We start from the raw sequence: 23,226 nt of genomic DNA, 5'->3' as shown, positions 1-23,226 counted from the left end.
TTGTGACAGAAGTGTTTTGGAAGTAACATACATTGTGAAAATAAGTATGTCCTCTAAAAATTATTATTGTACTGCAAGATAGATTAGATTTTGTCATATTTTTTATTTTAAAAAGTCAGGACCAAGTTTGGTAGTTGTTGCACTGAAATTCAGTGGGATTGTATTAGATTGCCATTTAATACAGATTTTTTCCCACTGATAAAACCTCAATCTCCTGGCCTTTAACAGCCCAAATTACCCAGTTACTGTCAGTCGTCTATGATCAGAGGGAAAAAGTGATGACAGAATTTAGCCCAAAATACAGTCTATCACCTATTATTTGTCTCTTATCTTACAGTTACTAAATCTAATGAACAAAGGTGTTTTGCAGCTATAAATGCCTATACCGTATTATATAGAACCTATACTATGATTTCTCAGTTTTCTTGAATTATAAAGACACAATATCAGCTGTAAACTTTATGGTAGCACCTCTATCAGGAAAAAACACAAGTGCTTTCAACCCTTGGTGCAGCTGCAGGCATCTGCACTGCAAAGGACTGACAGTCTGAATATTTGAGGGTATTTAGCACTGAAGATGGCTAACAGCGGTCTCAAAACCTCTAAGCACTTATGTGTCTAATTCTTCAGTTTCAAAACCACACAAAATGCTTTTCTAAATCTCTCAGTGCCCAAATATTAAAAACAGATAACATCCATTAAAAGTCTCTCTCCTTATTCTTGCCAGTAGTAGATCTTCCCTCTTCATATTTCTACTTTTAAAAATGCAGTTTGGGATTGAATTCCAGGAAACTAGTCTGGATTTCTTTGTCAAAAATTAGAATTGGCAATGTAAGCAGAGAATTGCCTGTAAATAACTTTTTCCCAGACCAACTATTTCTCTGTATCCACAAGAAAGAAAGAAAAGGACTTTGCATCATGGAAAACACTGACAAATGAAGGGCCTTGGAGATAAAAGGTGAGGTGTCGGCCTCTAAAGGCAGGGATCAATCATTCCATGTGGCACTGTTTACCTGCCCTTGGAAGCTCTACAGGCAAAGCTTAACTGTTGCAGTATGTTAAAGAGAACCTCATTCTTCAGTGTCAGTCTTAGATTCAATAAGCATAACAATGAAGTTTAGCAATTCTGCACCACACAGACCTGTCCTCTAGAGGTTTTCTGGAAAAGGGAAAGACAGAAGTAAAATGTTTCCCCTAAAAAGAGATGTTTCTCATGAGACTCTGCTTTGGCTGAGGAAGGCAATGGCAGTAAATCTCATTTTATCATACTAGTTACAGTCTGCATTTGACACTGAATAAATGGTGTAAATAATGTAAAGAAAGTCATCGTCCCTGTAAACCAATCTGAAAGGAAACTGTGCTTGTAAATTAAATATGCAAACCACACAAGAAAAGAAGCAAAAGAGCGGGTGGCTGAAGTAGTAGAGAGCTGGGAAGAGCTTAATTCATCTGTTTAATGCTCACACCACGGGCATCCTGTGCAAGATATGATTCAGACCATAAACCAAGAAGAGTTTAAAGCCACCTAAATGGGGGTCACTGGTTGTTCTCTGCAGTGAGCAATGATGGTGGTGCAGACTCACGGAGAATTCTATAGTGGCCCATAGGTGGCTCTGCTCACCCTCTCAGCGCAATAAATCCCCTTAGGGCTCTTTGCAGCTGAGCGGCAATAATGTCCTTGCTTGCTTGTGCCTTTTGAATAACATCCCGCTGCACTGACAGGCTGAAAACATCGGCTGTGAAAGAAAGGAACACGCAAAAAGGGCCATTTATGTTATGGTATGCTGCACACAGAGATCATAAAATTGATCATTTGAGGGAGCATCATGCTCAGAAGTAGTGAAAGTATTCTGGCTAGAATAAACTCAGGCAAAAGGTCATGCTGCTTACAGCTAGCAAGCTGTATCATTGGTGACTGTAGTTTTTAGTAGAGAAAATTGCTTCTGAGCTGACAAGAAGAGCCTTCAGGGAATTATTAAATGATTAAAAGACCTCACTGGCCATTTTAAAAGGCTTGGTCTAGTGGCTATAACCCTTTGTGAGTCAATTGACTCACAAAGCTCCCGGCCAGTGGAGTTCAAACCTGCAACACAGACGAGGAGGGAAGATCTTTTTAAAATATGTGAAAATCAGTAAAAAAGGAAACACAGTCATTCCAGGCTCTACAATTAGTAGGCTGACTGGAGAGGCAGATCCACTGGTGAAGCATAAGGAGGTTGGACTAGGTGACAAGAGAGTCACACCACAGTCCTGTTCCTCTCCCCACTATAATGCAGCTCCTACTGGACGTGGCTTTCTTGGTAATGGCCAGCCCCGAATGACTGAGGCATGCAGGACAGGTGTTACTGGAGCCAGTGGGGCTCACCAGTGCAGATGGGCTCATTAAAGCCATCAGGATTGGTTGGGTGGGGTCAGGAAAGCCAAGGCAAAGATGGAACAGGACTTGGCAAGGGACACAAAGAATCACAAGAAGGGATTCTGTAAGTACATTGGTCAGAAAAGAAAGGACAAGGAGGGTGTAACCCCCCTCCCCACAGTTAACCAAGGGTGAACTGGTGGTGACTGATATGGAGAAGGCTGAGTTGTATTCCTCAGTCTTTGCAGGCAGTCAGGCTCTCCATTCTCTCAAGATCCTGATCCTCTGAGTGAGTGGGGAAGGGGAATGAAGTCCTGCAGCTATAAGGGAAGAGCAAGTTTGGGATCACTTGATGAAACTGAATAGAAGTGAAGGCTTCAGGGAGAATTTAGAGCGGCCTCCCAGTACCTAAATGGGACTTACAAAAAGGAACAGTAGTTTTAAACTGAAAGAAAGCAGATCTAGATTAGTTATTGGGAAGACATTTATTACTCAGAGGTTGGTTAGGCACTGGAACTTGTTGCCCAGAGAAGCTGTCGGTGCCTCATCCCTGGAAGTGCTCAAGGCCAGGCTGGATGGCGCCCTGAGCAACATGATCTAGTGAATGGCATCCTTGCACACGGCAGGGGAGTTGGAATGAGATGATCTTTAAGGTCCCTTCCAACCCAAACCATTCTCTGTACAGTGAGTCTATGATTCCATGAAACACAGGAGCAAATATGAATGGGAAAACTGCACAGCACCTACCCATGCTCTGCTTAAATACTTTCAGTGAATGTTTTTCTCCTTAAAAGTGTGGCATTGTTAAATGAACAGAAAGATAAATGATACATTTCCATTCATAACTGCTCATAAGTTTGTCCACTGCCTTGTAGAAAGAATATGACTACAAGAAAAGGTACTGGAGCCAGAGAATTCCTGAGAACTGCAGCAACATTAACATTATTAACAACGTTAAGTTCACCAATAACATTCTCCACAGCTGCAAGACTCCCAATAAGCAAACATCAGCTTTTTTGTAATACAAGGGATATAGAGTTGACCACCCCTGATCTGCCATGGAGACTGTACTTAAAAAACAGGTGTGGCCATTCTGTAGTTATTGGATTGTGTGTAACCTGCAGATGGTTCAAGTGTAGCTGCATGCCAGGGCTACACCACACACTTGCCTGCAAGCCTGTTGTAGCTTACAGGCTGCTGGATTCCAAATTTCTGGAGGAATGTCTAGTCAGATGTCTGGGCCATGCTTCTAAGAAAATGTAACTTGTAAATAGTGGTGTGTTGGGATCTGACTTTTCTCAGTTCTGGATGTTTCAGTTCAGGGAAAAAACACACCTTTTTTGTCACTAGACCACTCAGATATGTTCCCTTCCAGGACAGACACTATAATTTGCCACTTGCCTGTGAATAATACTTAATATCCTCAGGAACCATATGAGGAAGACCTTCATAACCAAGAGTGAACCCTCCCCCAGGATGGTCCTTTGAGCACACAGTGGTGTAGGCTTCCACTTTAGATGCATTACAACCCTCCATGTACTATCAGTGAAAAAACAAACCACAGCTTGTTGGGGAGTCATTTGGAGGAGAGGTTATACTCTTCAAGGTTTGATAACTTCAGCACAAGCCTGAACTCAGGGACAAGTTTCTCTCTCTCCTCCCTGATCTGACAGCTCTTTCACTGGAAGGTTTAATAAAAAGATCATCCCCTGCATCTGACTGCATCAGACACCCCCATTCCTATTCCTCTCCCTTCACCTATCCTAACACAAACCTCAGAAACAAACCTCTACAGATGTCTTTACCTTGCTGATTAAGAAAGCCACAGTGTCATGCTTGTAGAAGTTCTCTTTAAATGAGCCCAGCCACGTCTCTGCTATTCGGATTTTGTTCCTCACAATGGCCTCTTCATAGGAGAAAGCACGTGGGAAGTGATTTCGATAGACGTGCCCAACTCGGGAGCATGGGATGATTTCTACAGTGCCACCACAGAGCCAGGTCTGAAACACAGGCGAAAGCACAAAAAGAGATTACCTTATTTAGATTACTTTTATCTGAAATGGAGAAGCTCCTTTAGTCTAGACTCTGCTTCAGGAAATCCTGGAAAGAGCAGGAGCATTATTATATGCTTCTTCATACATTGCTCCCCTCACACAGAGAAGAGACTGGGCATTCAGACCTCTGATTTGACCCAGTATGGCTATTTATATGCTTTTATGTTTTTTCTGTGCATGAACAGTGCAGGGTAGTGGAGAGATCTGGGTGCACACCTTCCCTTGTCTAGGACAATAAAAACACTATGCCCTTTCTGCCCGCGATTTTCATTGGTTTTCAATATCAGTTACTCTTTGTATCCAGCAAAAACCAATGCAAAGGATTGAATAGAAACAATTTGCTAATAAAACTGTAGGCTGGCAAAGAAATAAAGCTACTCTCCCTTTGGTGCATGTTAACATGCCAGAACAGAAGAGACAGCTTTCAGAGGGTGCCAAAAGCAGTGACTCAGGCAGAGAGTGATAGCCAGCAAAACTTCCTTCTGACATAATGCTCCTAACTCACAGCAGCTGCATGTTCTGGTATGGTCCTGACAGGCTCTGGAGTGTGAGGATAGATTTCTGCAGGAAAGGTTGTCGTTTCCAGAGCCCGACATGTTCTGCACTGTTTTTACAAATATCTTCTTGCTTTTTCACTCAGGTTCCTTAAAATTGCAATAGTTGTCACAGCTTGATGTTTTAATTAAGATCTTTACCCTAATAGATAGTTCCAGGTTTTCTGCTCCCCACATGGTCATGTCAGAATCATAAGCTCCAGTATTTTGGAAGTAATGTCGATCCATGGCCACCACTGCACCAGCTACTGCAGGACTCCTGTGTAGAAAAGAGTTTGAAAGTGAACACCTTGAGTTATGGATAAGGAACTACACAAAAGGTGAAAATTCTGCCATTTCCATAGAGAGAGTGTTACCAAATGATTCAATACTGCTCCATGTAAGCTTGAATGATTATCTAACCAAAATAAAGAACAACTGGAGTGTAATTCTTAGGTTTGCCTGGGGAAGGGAGCTAAGAGCTGAATTATAAAATAAGACTCAGAACACTGGGGAACATTGCACACATGTCCATCCAAACAAGAGACAAGTAGATCATGATTAAGACATCTCTTTTAACTCTGTATGACCTGTCTTTCTTTCCCTTTTCCTGCAAGCCTCCACACCTTGTCTAGTAAGGCTGTTCTCTAGTTGTGTCGATGTGTGGAAAGTATTTGTCGCATTGAAAGTGTGACTGCAATCTAGTTAGAATGATTACTAAAGGCCAAAACAAACAACACAAACAAAAACTCTATCCCTTCAGAATTATTAACTGGGCATGTGTAAGTAACCACACCTTTCTCTTGTTAGCTGGAAGATGACCCAAGATGACCCAAACTGTACAGTTTTGCTGCTGAGCTGAGCAAGGCACATTGTCTGATGGACTGTTACCTGATAGGGCTGATGGGAGACTGTCGTACCTTCTCTTCATGCTCTGGCACTGGTTCCCAATGAAAATCTAATTTCCAATCAAAAACACCTCGATGCAGGCCCACAGAGTGATAGTACTGAAAGGTCTTCCAATCTATGACATCTATGACGGGGGAGACGACACTGTTTCTGAAAAAGACAATACCATTATTTCCAAAACCAAAGCATAAATTAAGTTCATTACTCTGTTAGTAAGCATTAGTTTTCCTCTTTGACACTGTCAAGCACAAGCACTCCTCTAAATGCTGAGTGCCCTTAGTTTCCCTGCTGACAGAAGCTCAGGTGCTCAGTGCATGGCAATACTGAGCATGCAGTGAGGAATCAATAAATACTGATACCCTGTACCTTTCATTGCCATTTAACATTACCCAGGATTTTGTTAAGAATTAACCATCATAATTCTTAAAAAGCTATTTCACACAGAGGCCCCAACCTCTGATGCTACAGGCTCTGCATGGATGCAAAGTTTATAACGGAAGATGATTTTGGCTTCTCACACTTTACCATCCTTTGATTTTCCTGCAGATATCGCACACACTTCATGAGTTTATCACATCAGGCCAATAAAGAGTGCACTTATTCTTAGTTTGTTCTGCTGGTTCTTTTGAAACAATTATTTGTTACTGAGTTCATAAGCCAGTGCCTGTTTGTATTTTATCACAATCTTTGAATGCTCTTGCAAATGCACTGTCACATTGCAGAATCTACTTTTAAGGGCAAGAACAGAGCCATTACACTGTAAGTGGCAATCCTTGAATTCACTTCTAACTTAAGTTAAATATGCATTAGTCTGAGAAGAGGTACTAGACATTTCCCTATGGCAAAGAAGTCACAGTATTTCACACTGTACTTGCACATCGTCTTGGAGTTAACTGGTAGTTCAGAACACTCTTCAGTGTTCCTTGTTTTCAGGTTAATGATATATCCAGTTTGGAAATTTTCAGAGTATGAATGAAATGGTATTAGGGACTGCTGGGAAAAAGTGTCGAAGAGTAACATTATCCATTTCTTCTGTCTTATGCTAAAAGGATAATAGTCTGTGGTCTCAGTGCAAAGGCTTGTCTATAGACAGAATTTCCTCTGGAGAAAAATCAGTAATATTTAAGAGGGATTAAAGTACACTGGAAAAATTATTATTGATCTAGAGCCGGAATATTTGTGTAGGAAATTATTCCCTAGGAAAAGCTTCCGGTTAAAACAGAGAGAAAAATGAAATGGTCAATTTGGGGGCAAAATGCAAACGTTTTTATCTCCTCTTTTAAGATGTATATGTGGGTCAGAAATTTCAAGGAGAGAAATTTGCTTGAAACATAATACTGCCAATGAAGAAAGGACATCTCAGAAGTCACCAGTGCAGTGGGACCTTTGTATTTTTCCATGGCAGGGGCCAGAACCAGCTAGGGAAGATGGTAGCTCTGGGTAATATTAATGTAATCTTGACATAGCTTCTCTGCCTCTACAATCACTAGAATAATGTTTTTTCAGTATCAGAGTGGGGGGAGACTCCCAACTTCATGTTTTCACAGTTGACATTTCCTGTAGAAGGTTTTAGAAGCCCACAGAGAAACAGAATACCGCTTGCCAGTTGATAGTACAAAGATGAACCATGCAGAAGATTGCTTTAAAATGACTGAGTTTTGTTTCCTAGTAAGAGCAGACTGTCCTATGATGAGCTTAAGCCAGGAAGATTTAAAATAGAAAAATGATTTTATTTCTCTGCTCGAGTGTCTTCTTTATAATATGCAACAATAGGCACTCTTAGAAACAAGCACCTGGTTTATAAATAGGTGAGAAATTTTATGGTCATATGCAGCATTTGCAGGCATATACATCAAGGCAATGAATCTCTGTCATCCTTCTACAGGACTCAGGAAGAAATGGGAAGAAGTGATACTGAAAAATAATAAAGCTGATATCCTTCCCTGATTCTCCTAATGATGTCCCTGTGATACAGTTTTATATCCATGACAGGAGAAACCACCCAGTGCTCAAGCCAGCAGGGCCCTTTCTACTGAAAGCTTTACTCACTTACAACATGCAAAGGAAACTACCTGCTTCTAAGAGTTACTAAAGGTAGTGTCCCTCTGGACTCACACAAACAGGCATTTCTTTTCTTTGATGTGCTGGGGGAAATCTATCTGACAAGTTAAATGGTTTTTAAATGACTAAACGTCAAAAATAACAAGTCCCTGTAACAGTGATTTCTACAGCCTGCTGCATTCTCCAGTGCATGAGTATCTCTGAAAACTGCCTGGTTGGGAGTGCAGATGCAGCTGCATAGTTCCCACTTCAGTTTGCTGCTGTTTGCAGAAACCCACACTATCTATTGCTACTGGTTTATCCATTTTCATTTGGACAGGACTGAGGAATTAATGACCCCAGGGTAGTTTATTTTACGACTTCAGATTCAAGAGGGAAATATCAGGAGGGTGTATTTGAGTAGGAGCCAGAGGCAGTGTAGACTAAACCACTCAAAAGACCTTGACCATGCAGACTAGACCACATGAACTGATCCTGGATAGTTTGGACAGAGAAAATGCAAATACAGACACATTCAGATATATTCTGGATCAGATGATCCAAACATTTCAGAGTATCCTATATTTTCATATTATTGCAACTATTTAAAACCTGTCCTTTTTTTGGAATTCACCTTAAATTTGTTGCCACTATAAAGCTCCAAACTCCAATAGTGCTTCTGGCATCAGTGCAATTGCTCACAAGAGTAGGCACACAGTAGTAGTTAGTTATTGGGCATTGATTCTTCAAGATTCCAATTCAAGAAATATACCATTAAGAACATAATGGATTCTGATAGTCTGGAGACCAAGCAATTATCCAAACTCTCTGAACATTGTGACATCGAAAATTACAGTGTTTAAGCTGAAAACAACTTGCAGGAATAGGTCACATTCTAACCTGGCTAAATTAAACCATAAACCAGAATAAAATAAAATCTTATCTCCTTTCCCACAAAATTATACCGTAAAAACTGATATCTGTGTTTTAGAGCTACTACTTGTGTAGCTCTTTCAGAATGCCAAGATTAACAATTTTCAAGATTATGTTTGTAAGAGTAATTCTAGACTATCACCTAGTCTGTGTAGTATAGTAACAATGTAGCTCTGCTGAAACCAACAGAATCACACCTTCTTAAAACTAAATATTGTGAGTATCTTTCTGATCTGAAATAGAGGAATCTAGTAACTTTATCTTGAGTGAAAATTGGTCAATATTCAATTTTAATCCTAATCAAGCAGTGCTTTACCCATTTTTTTGGTTGGTATGATTTAAAAAAAATAGCTGCTTTCTGCATATTCAATTATGGTTTGATATTTGTGTTCTAAACGAGTTCTAAATGCAAATTTGCAGTAGATGGTAATTTAAAGATGTTCTTAGATATTCTTGTTTTTAACTGGGTAACTGGCAGACAGCAGCTTCTCAGCACTTTGAAATGAAACACAAACTACTGCTAATTTTACTCTGTGGAATCTGAGGAAAGGGAAAAACAGGAAATTCAAATACAACTAGCAGCAAGGCTTTGAACTGTTTGACTAATCCGTGAATATTTCGAATGCTTGGAACTCATACAAATTACAAAAGGTCACAATTCCATGAAAAAGAGCAACCCAAACAAGAACAACTTGGTTTGGGATTTCTTTACCAAATACAATTGCAAATGAAATGTCTTCCCATGACCCTTTACAGTCAGCATGGACATTGCGTTCTTTTCGAATTTTAAACTAAGTAACGTGGGGAGAGAAAGATTCAATTAATGTATCTGTTTTGAAGTTTTGGATACACTTTTTATGAAAGTGCTTTTGTATTGATTTATACTTTCTTTTGCTGGGAAGGGAATAGATTTTAATCTGTTTAAGTGTTCCTTTAAATAAGGACGAATCCCTGCCCCCCAAAAAACCCCATGAAAATTATGTGTATTTCTCAACCTATTTCAGGGTGTGTCACAGCTTGCAAAAATTAGATAGCTAAAAAATCCAGGCAGTCCTGGTTCTCTGTTGCTGCACAGAGTCAAAACTTCAGAGAGTAACCGAGCTGGTTCCACAAAATGCAGCATTTCCAGTGGAAGCACCTTGCTGACTAACTGAAGTCTTAGAAATACAAACGATTAGAAATGGTTTGAAATTAGATAGGATTAATAAGAAGATAAAATGCAGTGATAAGGAATGGCAAAGCTAAGTTATAAAGAATTACTTAAATACTGCCTTACAGACCAGCTCCAGACCAACGCAGGGCATAGGAACAGTCTACTTGAATAGATGGACTATTCACATGCTAAGCACTAAGCAAATCTGTGCAAAGCAGAAGACTAAGAGGATGCTTTGGAAATGCTTTATTAAAAAAAAAATAAAGTTTGACCTGCCACCTTGCTAAAATATTAAAATTTGTATGTAGAGTAACAAAATCTGTAGAGGTAACCAGCAACTTTAAACACTTGACAGTCAGGGCACTGAGCCATGAATTATGCCTAAATCTTTACTGCTCCTGTGTTTAGCAGTAGTATTTGCCTTTGGCTTTAGACTCTCATCTTTATTTTCTTTACCTCAGCTTCTTTAAAATAGGTCACCTTCTGATCCTGATCAACTGTGAAAGATTGTAAAGAGATAGCTTATCTTCCCATAACTTACCATGCAAATGGAGAACATTTACTGAATTTGAAATAAGTGTTATTGACAAATTAGGGATATAAAAGGAAGGAGCAAACACAGAAATCCCAGGAAGCAGGATGTTACATGTGAAGTGTATGGAAGGCTTTACAAACAGGGAGAGCAGCATGGAATTGCATACTCAGATGCTGGGGTGGTGTAGGATCTGAATGGATAACATCATGCTTCCCCAAACCTGTGAGAAGCTAGAAAACAGATGGCTCATGTATTTGGTAGCTCAAAAAGCTGGGATATGTGCCACTGAAAAGTGGGGGATCAGAATAAAAGAGATGAAGAAGCTGTTCATCTTTAGTGTGAAATATTTCCCTTCTTTCTTGTGAATTGCCATGAAATCTGAACCACACTGAAAATTTCTGGACAGCAGAGCTCTTTCTATTCCTGCATCTACAAGCAGAGGCTTCCATTTGTTCCTGACAGGAGCACGCAGATGATGAAACATCTTTCCACTGCTACGCTAATTTCTTATTCTGTTTACCAGCATTTTCATTAAAGATTAGTGACCTAGAATCACAGTGCTAAGTAGAGGCACTTTGCATTTTAGAAACCAGATAAGTTTTTAAAATAATACAGCAGGCCTCTGTTTCCTAATCTAATATTTGAGCTGTGGTATAGGCAGTGCTCCAGCACAGAGAGAAACAGCCCTTGCAAGGAGCAAGGGGAAAGATCTAAGGGCCAGATACCCCTTTGCAAACCTCCCCTCTGTCCATAGTTATGGTGCCCAAGCATTTTTTATTCCTTGTAAAAGATATAATCAAGGTTCATTTTGCTTTCATGGAGCACTGTAAGGAAATACATTTTGGATTTTTTTTTTTTAAATTATCCTGCTTCAGCACAGTGGCCACTGTTTTTTAGATCAAAGGAACAACATTTTTAAGGCTTCATAGCACAGTTCATTATATGCCCCCTCTGCCTTTCCCTGCCTTTGGATGGAATACAAAATAGCAGCTCTGCAGTCTCCTGGAAAAGGCAAACCCTTCCAAAGATGACTATAATAATTGCACAGCTGCATTGTTATGCACCATGCTACTCACCTGGAATTAGCCTGGAACACAAACAGTTGTCAAATAAAATTATCTGTGGGGCATCTCATGTAGTTTTCTAATATTGTCCAGGTACCTATGGTATTCATCCTTGAATAATCAAAATGTCAAGGAATGCTTTAGAAACCACTGAACCATTCTCTAGGCAATATACTAAGTTGATGCACAGCTTCCTAGTCAATTTATTAGGCATGGTTCACAGAACTAGTCCCAGTCAAGGTGCTCAAAAGTGTATATCCAATGATTTTAGAATGACTTAATACTTTTTTCAGAAAAATAAATTAGATTGGGCGAGTGAATAAAGCCATCATGTAGGGAGATGAAATGTCATTACCTAGAACAAGTCAAATATCTGCCAAGTATTTCTGTATAAATATTTCTATACCTATAAAACTGGGATAATTTTTCTTATATTTATCCTACAGTCTACTAAGAACTGGGAATATCTCTCTTGTTGTGAATATGTTCAACTCACAGTGAGATCCCAGTCTGGGAAAGGATCTCTCAGCATCACTCTACGACAGACCACAATAATAGTGACACATTTTGATCAGGAGTCTAAAAAATACCACTTAATCACCATTTTCAAAGTTAAACTCACTCTACAACTCCCTTAAGCTCCTGCAAAGGTTTGAGTTTTGAAAGGCTGCATTGGTCCTTGCCAGCAAACACCTCACTCACTCCAGGTGATTAAGTGTTTTCCCATCCTATCCCTCCAGCAAAAGTGCATGAGTTACAGTTTGATCAGTACATTAAGAAGAGGAAATATGGATATTTTACCAGTCACTCTCAACTCCCTGTGCTTTCCTCACTTGGGTAGTCTCAGGGAGTGCACATGGTTCAATTTAACAGCTCCTCAAGTGCTAAATGAAGCCAAGTTGACTATGGTAATTCTTTACAATTCCACGGTGATCTCCATGCAAGTATTAAAAGCTATTTATGAAAAGTCATGAATTAACTTCCTTATCAGGTCAGTGTTATTGTCACTATATTTCAGCTGGAGAAAGAGGGACAGTAAGGGAAGGTGACTGCCAGGTGCCTCAGACCTTATCTTCCCTCCTCAATGGAGGATGTCACAGGTTCTCCTCACTAGCAGTGACAAAGCTTCCAGGGTCAGACACAATGACTGACACAACATACAGAAAGGGATGACTTAACCCATACTATTATCCAATCAATTTTCCACCTTTGCTTCATTAATCCAATTAGATATTAGTTAATTTGCTGTTAAATTCTGCTCTCCTGGAGGAATGAATGACCATATGGGACCTATAAGGAAAAAGAATTCCTTTCTCACCCCCTGGTGACAGTCCTACAGAATCTCTGAATGATAGCAGACTTGGAGGCTTTGCATTCCCTAAGGAGGGATAAGTTTTGACAGTGAAGTTTTGACATGGTGAGGTTGTGGGGCCCTAACTTCTCTCCTGCTGTTGTAATTCTCCCTTCACTATAGCTCTCTTCTGAGACATTTTGAAACTCTTAATTTCACCAAATTCAACACCCTTGAATAAGGACTGGCCAGTTGATACTCACAGTAGTTTTGCTTGAACATTAAAAATAGACTATAGCTCAAGGCAGAAGAATCATGAAGTATATTCATAGTAAACCATCTAATTAGTCAGCAAACAAAAAATAATTTGCTTTTCCAAGGAGGACCTTTTTGAAAAGAATATTCCTGACATTCTAGCACAGCATTACTCTTGCTTTCAGTATTCTTAATGTTTTCATTCAAATGATGTAATAATTTATAAAAGCTCACATTAATTCTTTTATAAACAACTATAATAAGCCATAAAAGCAGCTTCTTCCAATGCATGGGAACAGCCTTTGAAGGTGTTTAGCATGACTATTTAACAGCCTAGTAAGAGTTTAAAGATTTTTTTTTTTATTTTACCCCCTCTAGCAATTATTTTTTTCCCAAGTGACAAGTTAATGTACAGATTTTTCTTTCAAAAAAGTCCCTTTTATTAAAGATTTACTGACATGTAAGCCTAGTAACATTTGCAGTGGTTTCAATCTCTTCAAAGGACTGCACAGATGAGCTCTGTTGTACATTAGAGATCAGGTCCAAGAACCACCCTAAACATGAAATACTCAGAAATATGAATCTCTACCTTACTCTGTTACTTTGGTGGCAGTGAAAGCACCTGTGATAAGCTGGACCTGTCTAGGCTGCCAAGGAAGTCTGGGCTTTTTCTGTGGAAGAGAAATGGCGGCCAAAAGGTGACACTGGTATACAGCCAAACTGCCTCAGGAGGACAAAGCATTTTATTCTTGGCTTCAACCCTGAGATGGCTAAAAAGTAAAAATAATGGTGTCTCAGAGTAGTTTTCTCTGGTGGACGTTTGCCAATTTACAAACAGGATAAGACTGAAACTTTTTAAATTCAGACCACCAGGAAGCCTTCTTAAAGCTCTAACTGGATACAAATTTGAAGTTTAAACTGGGTGTAAAGTGAGATCTATACTGCTTCCCACATATCAGAGTGATGCATATGGTCATAAGGTAGAAAATAAAAGGGATGTGATTAGAAACAAGAAGGTAACCAAGGGAGGATTACAAAAACGCCCCAATACTTTTCAACCATGTCCCTTTCAGCAGAAATTAGCATATCCAGGGATTTACCGGTTGCTGGAAAGCCTGGCCAGGAGGGGTTCCAGCCAGCCCTTCTGACACTCGCAATGTGAATCCATGAAGATGAGCACATCCCCGGTGGCCCGTGCAGCTCCCAGCATCCGACCTCGGATGACTCCAAGCCTCTTGTTGCTCCGGATGAGTTTCACACCATCCAGCTTAGAGATGTATTCACTCAGAGCTGACTTCAGGGGTCCTGTCAGGAACAGAACAGTCACTGAAATGTTTTAGCTTTGATTCAAGCTGTTACAGAAAAGAAACCGGTAGTAGGAGATGCTACTTCTTGCTGGTAAAATGTTCCAGGGGCATTTGTTTTAAATGGCCAAGTAGGCCATGTTTCAAATATTTCTACAGCAGCATAATGTCAAAGGGAAGTAGAGACTAATGGAAACTGAGATTCACAAGGTATGAAGCTATTCCTGTGGGAATCTTAATAGCCTTCTCTCCTGTTTTCAGCTAAAAGTGGATGCTCTCATCATCTCATAAAATACACAGATGAGAGTGAGATACTACAGGTGTTTGGCTTTCCCAAGCACTTTGGATTACTTTAGCAATGTGGACTTTTCCACTCTGTCCTTTAGCCAAAATCCAAGTCTGGAAATTATGACAGCAGATCTGGTCCAGTGGGGATCCTAAGATTTGCATATTGTAATCTTATTTTAAAGTAAGAAAGTTCAGAGTTGTTGTAAATGATGTGGGGGAAAAAAGAAACGTATTTCAAAGTTGAGAGGCTATGCTGAATTCTAGGGATGGATAGTGAAATCTGGTAGCCAGCTCTGGGCTCTGCTTAGCTTGCTTCCTGAGTCCTCTTTGCCTTCTCCTCTCCTCACACACTTCTTGGAGGAGAACAGTTTCTTCCCTGAAGTTTTGGAAAAGAGAATTCACATACAGAGAAATGGGAGCTACCTTGTTGGCTGAGATCGTCGACTAGGATGATATCCTTGAGGAAGGCCTTTGGGGCTGTATCCATAATGCTGTGCACAGTTCTCAACAGAGTAGACCAGGCCTCATCGTGGAAACAGATGATGACACTAGCAGTAGGCAGACTGGAGTCATATTTTTGCTGTAGGCACCTGCACGAGTGAAATGAGGAAGACACTGGAAACACTGGAACAAATGGCTAATCTTTTCTCAGAATAGAGTTGCAAGCAGCACCTAAACCTTCAGGGGTGGAGAGCAGTTTAAGATCTCAACTCACTTCTAAGAAAAGGAGTGTCCAAAACTGGAATATGAAGTGAAAATATGGGAATGGCACTACAAAAAATGGAAAGTGTTTCTGTGTTCTGGGATAGTTTTTTTTTTCCTGTTCTATCTGCCTCAAAAAACAGAGCTCAAACAGAAATGGTCCTGAATGCAAAGAAAAAGTGAGGATAATTAGAGCAGAGTGAGGGATAAAGCAGGTCAGTCAGCCTCTACCAATCTCCACATTTTCTCAAGTAAGAGAGAAAAGTGCAAACAATTGCAGTACCATTAAAACGAAAAATAAAATAAGTAATCTGCACAACAGATCAGTAGAGCTGTGGATTACCTGACCAAGATCCTAGTGAATGAAGTCAACGTCTCAGTCCCTTATGGTAATGACATAGATCCTTACATGGGCCATGATTACAAATTTAGATTCATTTAATAAAGAAAATGTATTTTCACTATAAAGTTTGTATGGGTTGCTTTTCCAATGAAAACGACTCACTGCTGAACAAGGCTCCCAGCTGGGAGTCGGCAGAGCAGTCTGGAAGTGGGTGGCGTGGTGCAACATGAACAATCCATTTTTGAGGGTTTGTTCCATCACTGTTTTTCATTGTCTTGGGCTTGGGGAACACTGGCTGCAAGAGAGCCTGCTATCTTGTCTTTGTCTCAAGAGGCCACATGGCACTGTATAAGGAGAGCACCCACCATCTTGTCTTGGTCTCAGGAATAACTGCATAACACTGCCAAGCCACAGGAACACCCTTCCACCACCTTGTCTTTGTCTCTGGAATAACCGCTCTCATTGCTGAGTCACAGGAACATCCCCCCACCATCTTGTCTTTATCTCTGGAATAACCACTGTCATTGCTGAGTCACAGGAATGTCCCTCCACCATCTTGTCTTTGTCTCTGGAATAACCGCTCTCATTGCTGAGTCACAGGAACATCCCCCCACCATCTTGTCTTTATCTCTGGAATAACCACTGTCATTGCTGAGTCACAGGAATGTCCCTCCACCATCTTGTCTTTGTCTCTGGAATAACCGCTCTCATTGCTGAGTCACAAGAATGTCCCTCCACCATCTTGTCTTTGTCTCTGGAATAACCACTGTCATTGCTGAGTCACAGGAATGTCCCTCACCATCTTGTCTTTATCTCAGTGGCTATGCAGATCTAAGTCAAGGTGGTGAATGCCTTTTGTGTGTAAAGCACTTTCTTTTTCTGTATACTTTTGTTATTAATATTGCTCTGTGTGTTTCTTTCTCCATTGCTGTTTGCTTTCAGTAAATTGTTATCTCAACCCATAGTCTCTCCTTTGTCCCTCCCACACCAGAGGGGAACAAGGGGAAATTTAATTCCCAGCTGGTGTTAAACCACCACAATAACTCAAACATTTAAAGATACTTCCCATTTGTCCTCACAGATATGGCATATGAAAACCACCTGTTCTGGTATAAGGATGCACATTTTCCAGAAAATGCCTTCAGATGTCCACTGTAGATATGCAAACACTATGTCTAAATACTGCTTTGCTGACATTAGAAGGTGCACTTTAAAAATATTTTCATTTTCCAAATAACAGTCATTCAGTGTCCTAATTCATTTAATCTCCAGCAGCAAGAATTTCTTCAAGGAATTACACAATTGGCTGAATGTAGCACTTTGTTATTTCAGCATTTTTGTATTGCCAAGCAAATAATTATACAGATTTTACAGTGGTTGTTTAACAATTGGCTACTCAGCAGAAACTCATGTAAGGGATATAATTTTAGTATTTCTGTTTATTAGCATTTTACTTAATGCTTCCGTTCATTGACTGAGGTCCTATGCTGCTAGACACTATCCAGACACAAAGCTGCTAATCACTTAAGAGAATCCATAGTCTGAATGATTTAATTATGAATACACATAAATGTCACTATAAATGCACTTCTGGTAATATATATTGAAAATGAGCGCAATCTTAATAATTTATTGTATTTTTCAATAGTTCACTTTTTTTTCTTTTTGCCTTTAGAAAGGCAAATTTTCATGATGATTTTTACACTGTAATTAATCTCTATTGTCCTTGGTTTACCAATTTTGTGTAATCAACAATACTGGTACCCTACAATTTCATATGAGGTGATTGTTTCCATTTTCAGCAGGATCAAGAAAAGAATACTCTCATGACTTGGGAGTGAGTATTTTCAAGCAGTAGAATGGAGAAGTAATTAAGAGAAGTGAAGATCTGATGCAGTCCTTTTACTACCAGGCAGCTTCTAACTAGAAACATTCTATAGCTATTAGCACCTAGTAGCTAGTACTGTGGTTATTGCAAGAAAATAAGGCTGTTGTGGAATCTTAATTGGAAAAGAATTGAAAATAACTGTACTTGAACATATAACCTTGGTGGCGAGTGCTTAGTTGCCATGGAGATTGGCAAGGACTTGCAATATAGATATCTAATCTTCACAAAAATGCACAAGGGTACTGGTATACAAAAATACCTTCCCAGTAATTTGGAGCAGTTTCATAGACTGTCTATCATAAATTGGCATTTTAAAAAGTCAGGGCTGTGACTGATATGAGACATAGTGATTTAATCTAATTTGTGAAAAACAAGGAATTGTCATATGCAGCAATGAACAGAGAGCAATTCTGACAAGGCAAAGGCAGAGCTGACAGGGACTCCCACTCACCTTCAGGAAAATGTTTCATTGAGATTCAGCTCCAAACAGCACTCCAGAGGAAGTAATCTATACTTTCGTAATGAAACTTGAAACTTTTGCAGATACCTTGTGAGTTTCTTTTGCCATTTGACACTCAAACCCAAGAGAGGAAAAGAGACCTTTCTTTTGGGCAGAACCCTCAGCATAAAAGTCACAATGGCAGGCTTGATTCAGGTGTCCTAGGAGAGTGTCAGTCCCAGCTGGAGCAACTGATAGCAGCAGAAAGCACTTTGAGGGATGAAGGTATGTCAGAGGATGGGTCACTTCTTATGTGAAGTATTTGCCATCCAGTTTTAAGTGACATGAGGGAGACTGAGTCCATGGAGGTAACTCAGAAACATCTCTAACTGGTTGGCTTCCCTCTAATTAAATAATAATAGACATTGTGATGAACAGCATGATGCAAACCAAATAGAGACACAGGCAATCTGATTCTGGTTTGCTCTCCTTTTACCCTGCTGTAAAACTGGACTGACACACTTGTGAATGAGGCCCCCAGAGTAAACTACACCTAAAAATTATCATTGTGGTTTGTGTGTTGTGCCATAAAGGACAGGTCTGGCTTAGACATGTTCTGCTGCAGGTTTATGATCTGGATTTAGATCAGCCTCAGATGTTGAGATCTGGGGTTTCAGTCTGGGTTCTGTAAGCTGTGGTGTTGAGAGCTTTTTAGGCTGTAACTAGTCAGATGGCAAAATCCGTCCGAGAGCTCTGAGACCATGGCTTAAATTTTACCAAGATCTGTATTAACTGAAGCTGTCTTTTGTTGGATGGCCCTTCAGCTGCCAAAGTAAAACTGTTTTTTGGCTTTCCACCACAGGCAGTAAATCAGGGTAGTCATTCCTCCTTTGAACATTACATAGTTCAAAGAGTTAGCAGGGAAACATGCCAAAATATAACTGAAATAATATCAGCATGTCATTATTTAAAGGAGTTAACCAAATTAACACTGAACCTAGTCAATAAGTACAGAAAACACAGCTTCATTTCTCTTTCTTTAAGACTCTTTACTTAAATTAGAGCTGCCAGCTGTCTTTAAACATGTGAAAATGAACACTAGAAAAAAAAAGTATTCTGTGTCTTATTTAAAATATTTTCTGGTACACCCTTCCACCATATCCTGGGAGAAAACCATGATTGTTTTTGTTACAGGAGACAAGACACCACTCACATCCCTTGCCCTCCCCCTCGCAAGGGGAGCATATCACAGAACCAATTAGGTTGGAAAAGACCTCTAGGATCATCAAGTCCAGGTTTTTTTGATCATCGCTTTCTCAACGAGACCACAGCAAGATATGCTATGTCTAGTCTTTCCTTAAACACCTCCAGGTACAGGGACTCCACACCTCCCTGGATATTTCATTCCAGTGTTTAATTGCCCTTTCTTTGAAGAAATTCCTCCTAATGTCCAAGCTGAACTTTCCCTGGGGCAGCTTGATAGTAGATACACCTCAGATCCTTTTTAAGAAGTGTGATTAATAGCCCCTCCTGGGCTGCTGGGGCAACTGGCTCTCAAGTCTTCAAACTGCAAATTAACACCTGGGGCTTCAAATGCAACATTTTTTCGCAGTGGCTTCACAGCCGGGCTGCTGACAGGTATGGTGGTGTTGGCAGGCTTATCCAACACACCAATCTCCACCTTCCTTCCTCCCATGAGTTTCCTTTCAATACTTGCTGCAGAATCACAGGATATTCTGAGTTGGAAGGACCCACAAGGATCATTGCATCCAACTCCAGGCCCTGCCCAGGACACCCTAAGGATCACACCATTTGCCCGAGAGCTCCTTGAACTGTCAGGCTTAGTGCTGGGGAGCTGTTCGAGTGCCCAGCCACCCTGGGTGAAGAATCTTTTCCTAATACTGAGCCTAAACCTCCCGACACAACTTCAGGCCATTCCCTCGGGTGCTATCACTGTCACCACAGACAGGAGATCAGTGCCTGCCCCTCTTCCTCCCCTTGTGAGGAACGTGTAGACAGCAATGAGGGCAGTCTCCTCTTCTCCTAGCTGAACAAACCAAGTGACCTCAGCTGCGCTTCACATGGCTTCTCCTCCAGAGCCATTGCCATCTTTGTTCTCCTCTGGACACTCTGTAATAGCTTTATAACTTGTATTGCGGTGCCCAAAACTGCACACGATATTTAAAGTGAGGCCACGCCCGTGCAGAGTCGGCTCCACTTTTATGAGAGACCATCGGGCTAGTTTTGTTCTGGAAGATCCCAAAGCCTCAACTCCTGACTCATTCGTCACTTTGGAAGCCCAGTGACCCCGGCCTCTGGCAGGTGGGCTGAGACGGGGCCTGGCCGAGGAGGGAAGCCGCCTCTCCTGCTCGCCATTCCGGCGCGGGCTCCCTCCCCCGTCCCCAGCCCAGCAGCCGGACGGACAGACGGACAGACGGACGGACGGACAGCCGGACAGCCGGACAGACGGACGGACAGACGGACGGCCGGCCGGACAGCGAAGGGCGAGCCCCGGGGCGCTCCCCGCCCTGCCGGCCCCGGCACCTGGCCGCGGCGGGCGCCGGTAGGGGGCGCTGCCGGCCGCTCCCCTCAGGGCGCTGCCGGGGCCGGGCGCTCACAGCGCCCGGCGCCTCTGCTCCCTGCCCCGGCCGGACCCGCCGTGCCCCCCTCCACCTTTGCCGCCCGCCGGCTCCTGAGGGCTTGGACCACCTCCCGAAGGAGGCTTGGGAGCGTCCCTGGTCTGAGGAACGGAGCGCCCGACCCGGAGCGGGGAGTTCGATAGGAAAGACGCGAGGTCTAGAGGAGGAGAGGTGCGGGGGGGCGCGGCGGCGGGGAAGGAGGCAGGTTTCCCCCCAGAAGTGAAATAGGGTGTTTTACTTACAACGGGTGTCGTACCTCAGGCAGGTCCCGGCGCAGCGCGATCCGCTCGCTGAGCGCCTCGTTAAAGCCGTGGGTGTCCAGGCCGAGCGGCCGCCCCGCCGCGGCAGCCCCTTGCCCGTCCTGCAGGGGAAGGGACAGCGGCTGGGACTCGGGGCCCCCCTCCGCCCGGCCCTCCGGCCGCCTGCTCTGCTGCTTCACCACGCGATAGCCCTTCCTGGCCTTGCTGTGGTTCCTTTTGCCGGTGGGCGACACGACGGCCATGATCAACTCATCCTCCCGCAGGGAGATGAAAGGCGATAGACCGTCTAAAGGGTAATACTGCTGGCTCTCCTCCTGGGTTTCCAGCATCTCTTGGGTCTCCACAAAGTCCATCTCATACCCTTCCCGGGGGTTGAACTCCACGGGCTGGAAAGTCCCTTCCTTGCTCTGGTTGCTGGGTGGTGGATTCAGTGTTGTAACCATCAGTAGCAAAAACCCCAGCATCAGAAACAGCAAGAGAAACTGCAGCTTACGTGATCCATATCTGCATTTCTTCCTCAAGAACATACTGTTGGTGACAAAATGATACAGATGGTCATGTTAAATATCACTTGGATCTTCCTCAGATTTCAGTCCTCGGGTTGCACAAAAGCCCTGGTTTTTGCTATCTGCCAAGAGGATTTTTTTCCTCCCTTCACATTTCGCTGATGCCGTTTCATGCTTTCCTTTCTATTTACAGGGAAAAAAAACACCAAACCAACATTCCTGTTAATATTGTACTTACTGTAGTAAAATGTAGCATGGATCCAGCGAGATAAAGTAGATCCTTTAAATACGAAGTCCCAGCTCAGTTAGGAAAGTGCATGCTTTGCTGATTAAAAGAGTAACTAAAGCTTTGATTTTCCCCCCCCCTTTTAAAATTCTAAGTCGAAAGAAATCCCGTTTCTTATAGTTTCTTTCTGGAGTAGGTCCTTCTTCAAAGTTTCCAATTGCTGCCTGGATTGAAGCACTGTATCTGTGAAAACAGATCTGACAGCTCTCCCCCGTTCAGAGGCTTCAACTTAACTGTGATCAACAGATGAGAAGTAGTCGGTCCCTGACTTTGTTTCGCACATAACTACGGCACTCAGTCAGGAAGCACTTTGCCAGACATAATACAGAGCAATGTGTGCGTCTTTCTCTTGGTCCTAATGCCCTCACTGTGCTTGTCCTGTCAAATCAAAACTTTGCAAAAGCTGTAAGAGGTGAAATGCAAGAAGCAAAATGTTGTATTAGAAAAGAAAGCAAGGCACACCCCAGATTGCTGTACGTTGGAATAGCTGTATTAAGCTGAGAATGCGCAGAGCAAGAATCAAGAATTTTATAAACTGAATAAAAGATGGAGAGCACATGTTTTATTTAAGGTTAGATTTATTCATATGATAATGTGTTAGCTGGTGTATATTTCATATTCAATAAATATTTACAGCTGGAGGGATTTTAACAATGTCAAAAGGGTGCCAAATTATCACCTGGCAGGCTGAAGTTGTCTCCTCATCCATAAATTTGGTATTGCAGGGCAAGCAGCTTCAAGTTTTCCTTAGTCCAGGAATAAAATGTATAAAAGCCTGGGCTGGAACAACCACTGACACTGAGAGAGAACAACAACTTCTGTGATTAAAAGAGGAGCTCAGTCTCTGAGGTCTGTTTGCTAATACTCCTGGCATGGGTGCTACTGGGCATGAACTGTGGCATTTTTTTGCTGCAAGATGAGTGCTTGTCCAATGGGAGAAGGGGTGAGACAATCCATGTGCTTCAGCATCACATGCTTCTTGGTCTGGCAGAGATCAGGGATGGATGCAACTCAGGTGTTGCCAACCCTTTTGATGCTGGGGGAATAGAGTGTGGTGTTTTTCATATCTTGCAATATTTGGTGAGCAGAATGCTCCTGCTCTGGGATTACTGTGATTACTGGAGAACTTCCACATTCACAGATTTAAAAAAAGCCCTACATTTCTAGACTTTATAGCTAAAAGAATAGCCTGAAGACAGGCATGCAGTATACTCTGAAGGAAACCAAGGATCTATTATTTTTTACTTTCTTCACTATTACTTACTACCCTCTAAGATGTTCTATAAGTTCAGACTACGGTTCCTGGTAGACAGCTTCCAAAAAATTAAAAATGAGAGGACACCTACGTTCAAATTAAAATGCGTCACAACCTTCAAAAGCAAGGATGGTGTAGAGCACCATAAGGTTGCTGGAGGCACGTAGTGTCTCACATCTGCGTGCACTGCCCT

The 23,226-nt window shown here is 41.7% G+C and overlaps 1 protein-coding gene across 2 annotated transcripts in view; it reads right to left on the bottom strand.

Moving 5' to 3' along the window:
• Window positions 1-22,229, bottom strand: part of GALNT15 (polypeptide N-acetylgalactosaminyltransferase 15) — a 28,006-nt gene extending 5,777 nt beyond the window's left edge. Inside the window, exons 1-6 of one of the 2 annotated variants that reach the window (XM_066319524.1) lie at window positions 20,969-22,229; window positions 15,139-15,305; window positions 14,224-14,428; window positions 5,835-6,002; window positions 5,106-5,223; window positions 4,162-4,356 (exon numbers count right to left, since the gene is read on the bottom strand). In XM_066319524.1, the coding sequence (XP_066175621.1) occupies window positions 4,162-4,356; window positions 5,106-5,223; window positions 5,835-6,002; window positions 14,224-14,428; window positions 15,139-15,305; window positions 20,969-21,513 (1,398 nt within the window). In that variant the 5' untranslated portion in view covers window positions 21,514-22,229. The remainder of the gene's footprint in view (window positions 1-4,161; window positions 4,357-5,105; window positions 5,224-5,834; window positions 6,003-14,223; window positions 14,429-15,138; window positions 15,306-20,968) is intronic. The other variant, XM_066319533.1, reaches the window with a different exon arrangement.
• Window positions 22,230-23,226: the final 997 nt, after the last annotated feature.

Source organism: Sylvia atricapilla, chromosome 1 (genome assembly GCF_009819655.1).
Source record: "Sylvia atricapilla isolate bSylAtr1 chromosome 1, bSylAtr1.pri, whole genome shotgun sequence".
Lineage (NCBI taxonomy): Eukaryota > Metazoa > Chordata > Aves > Passeriformes > Sylviidae > Sylvia > Sylvia atricapilla.
The sequence above is the reverse complement of the archived record's forward strand: the minus strand, read 5'-3'. Positions and strand labels throughout refer to the sequence as shown.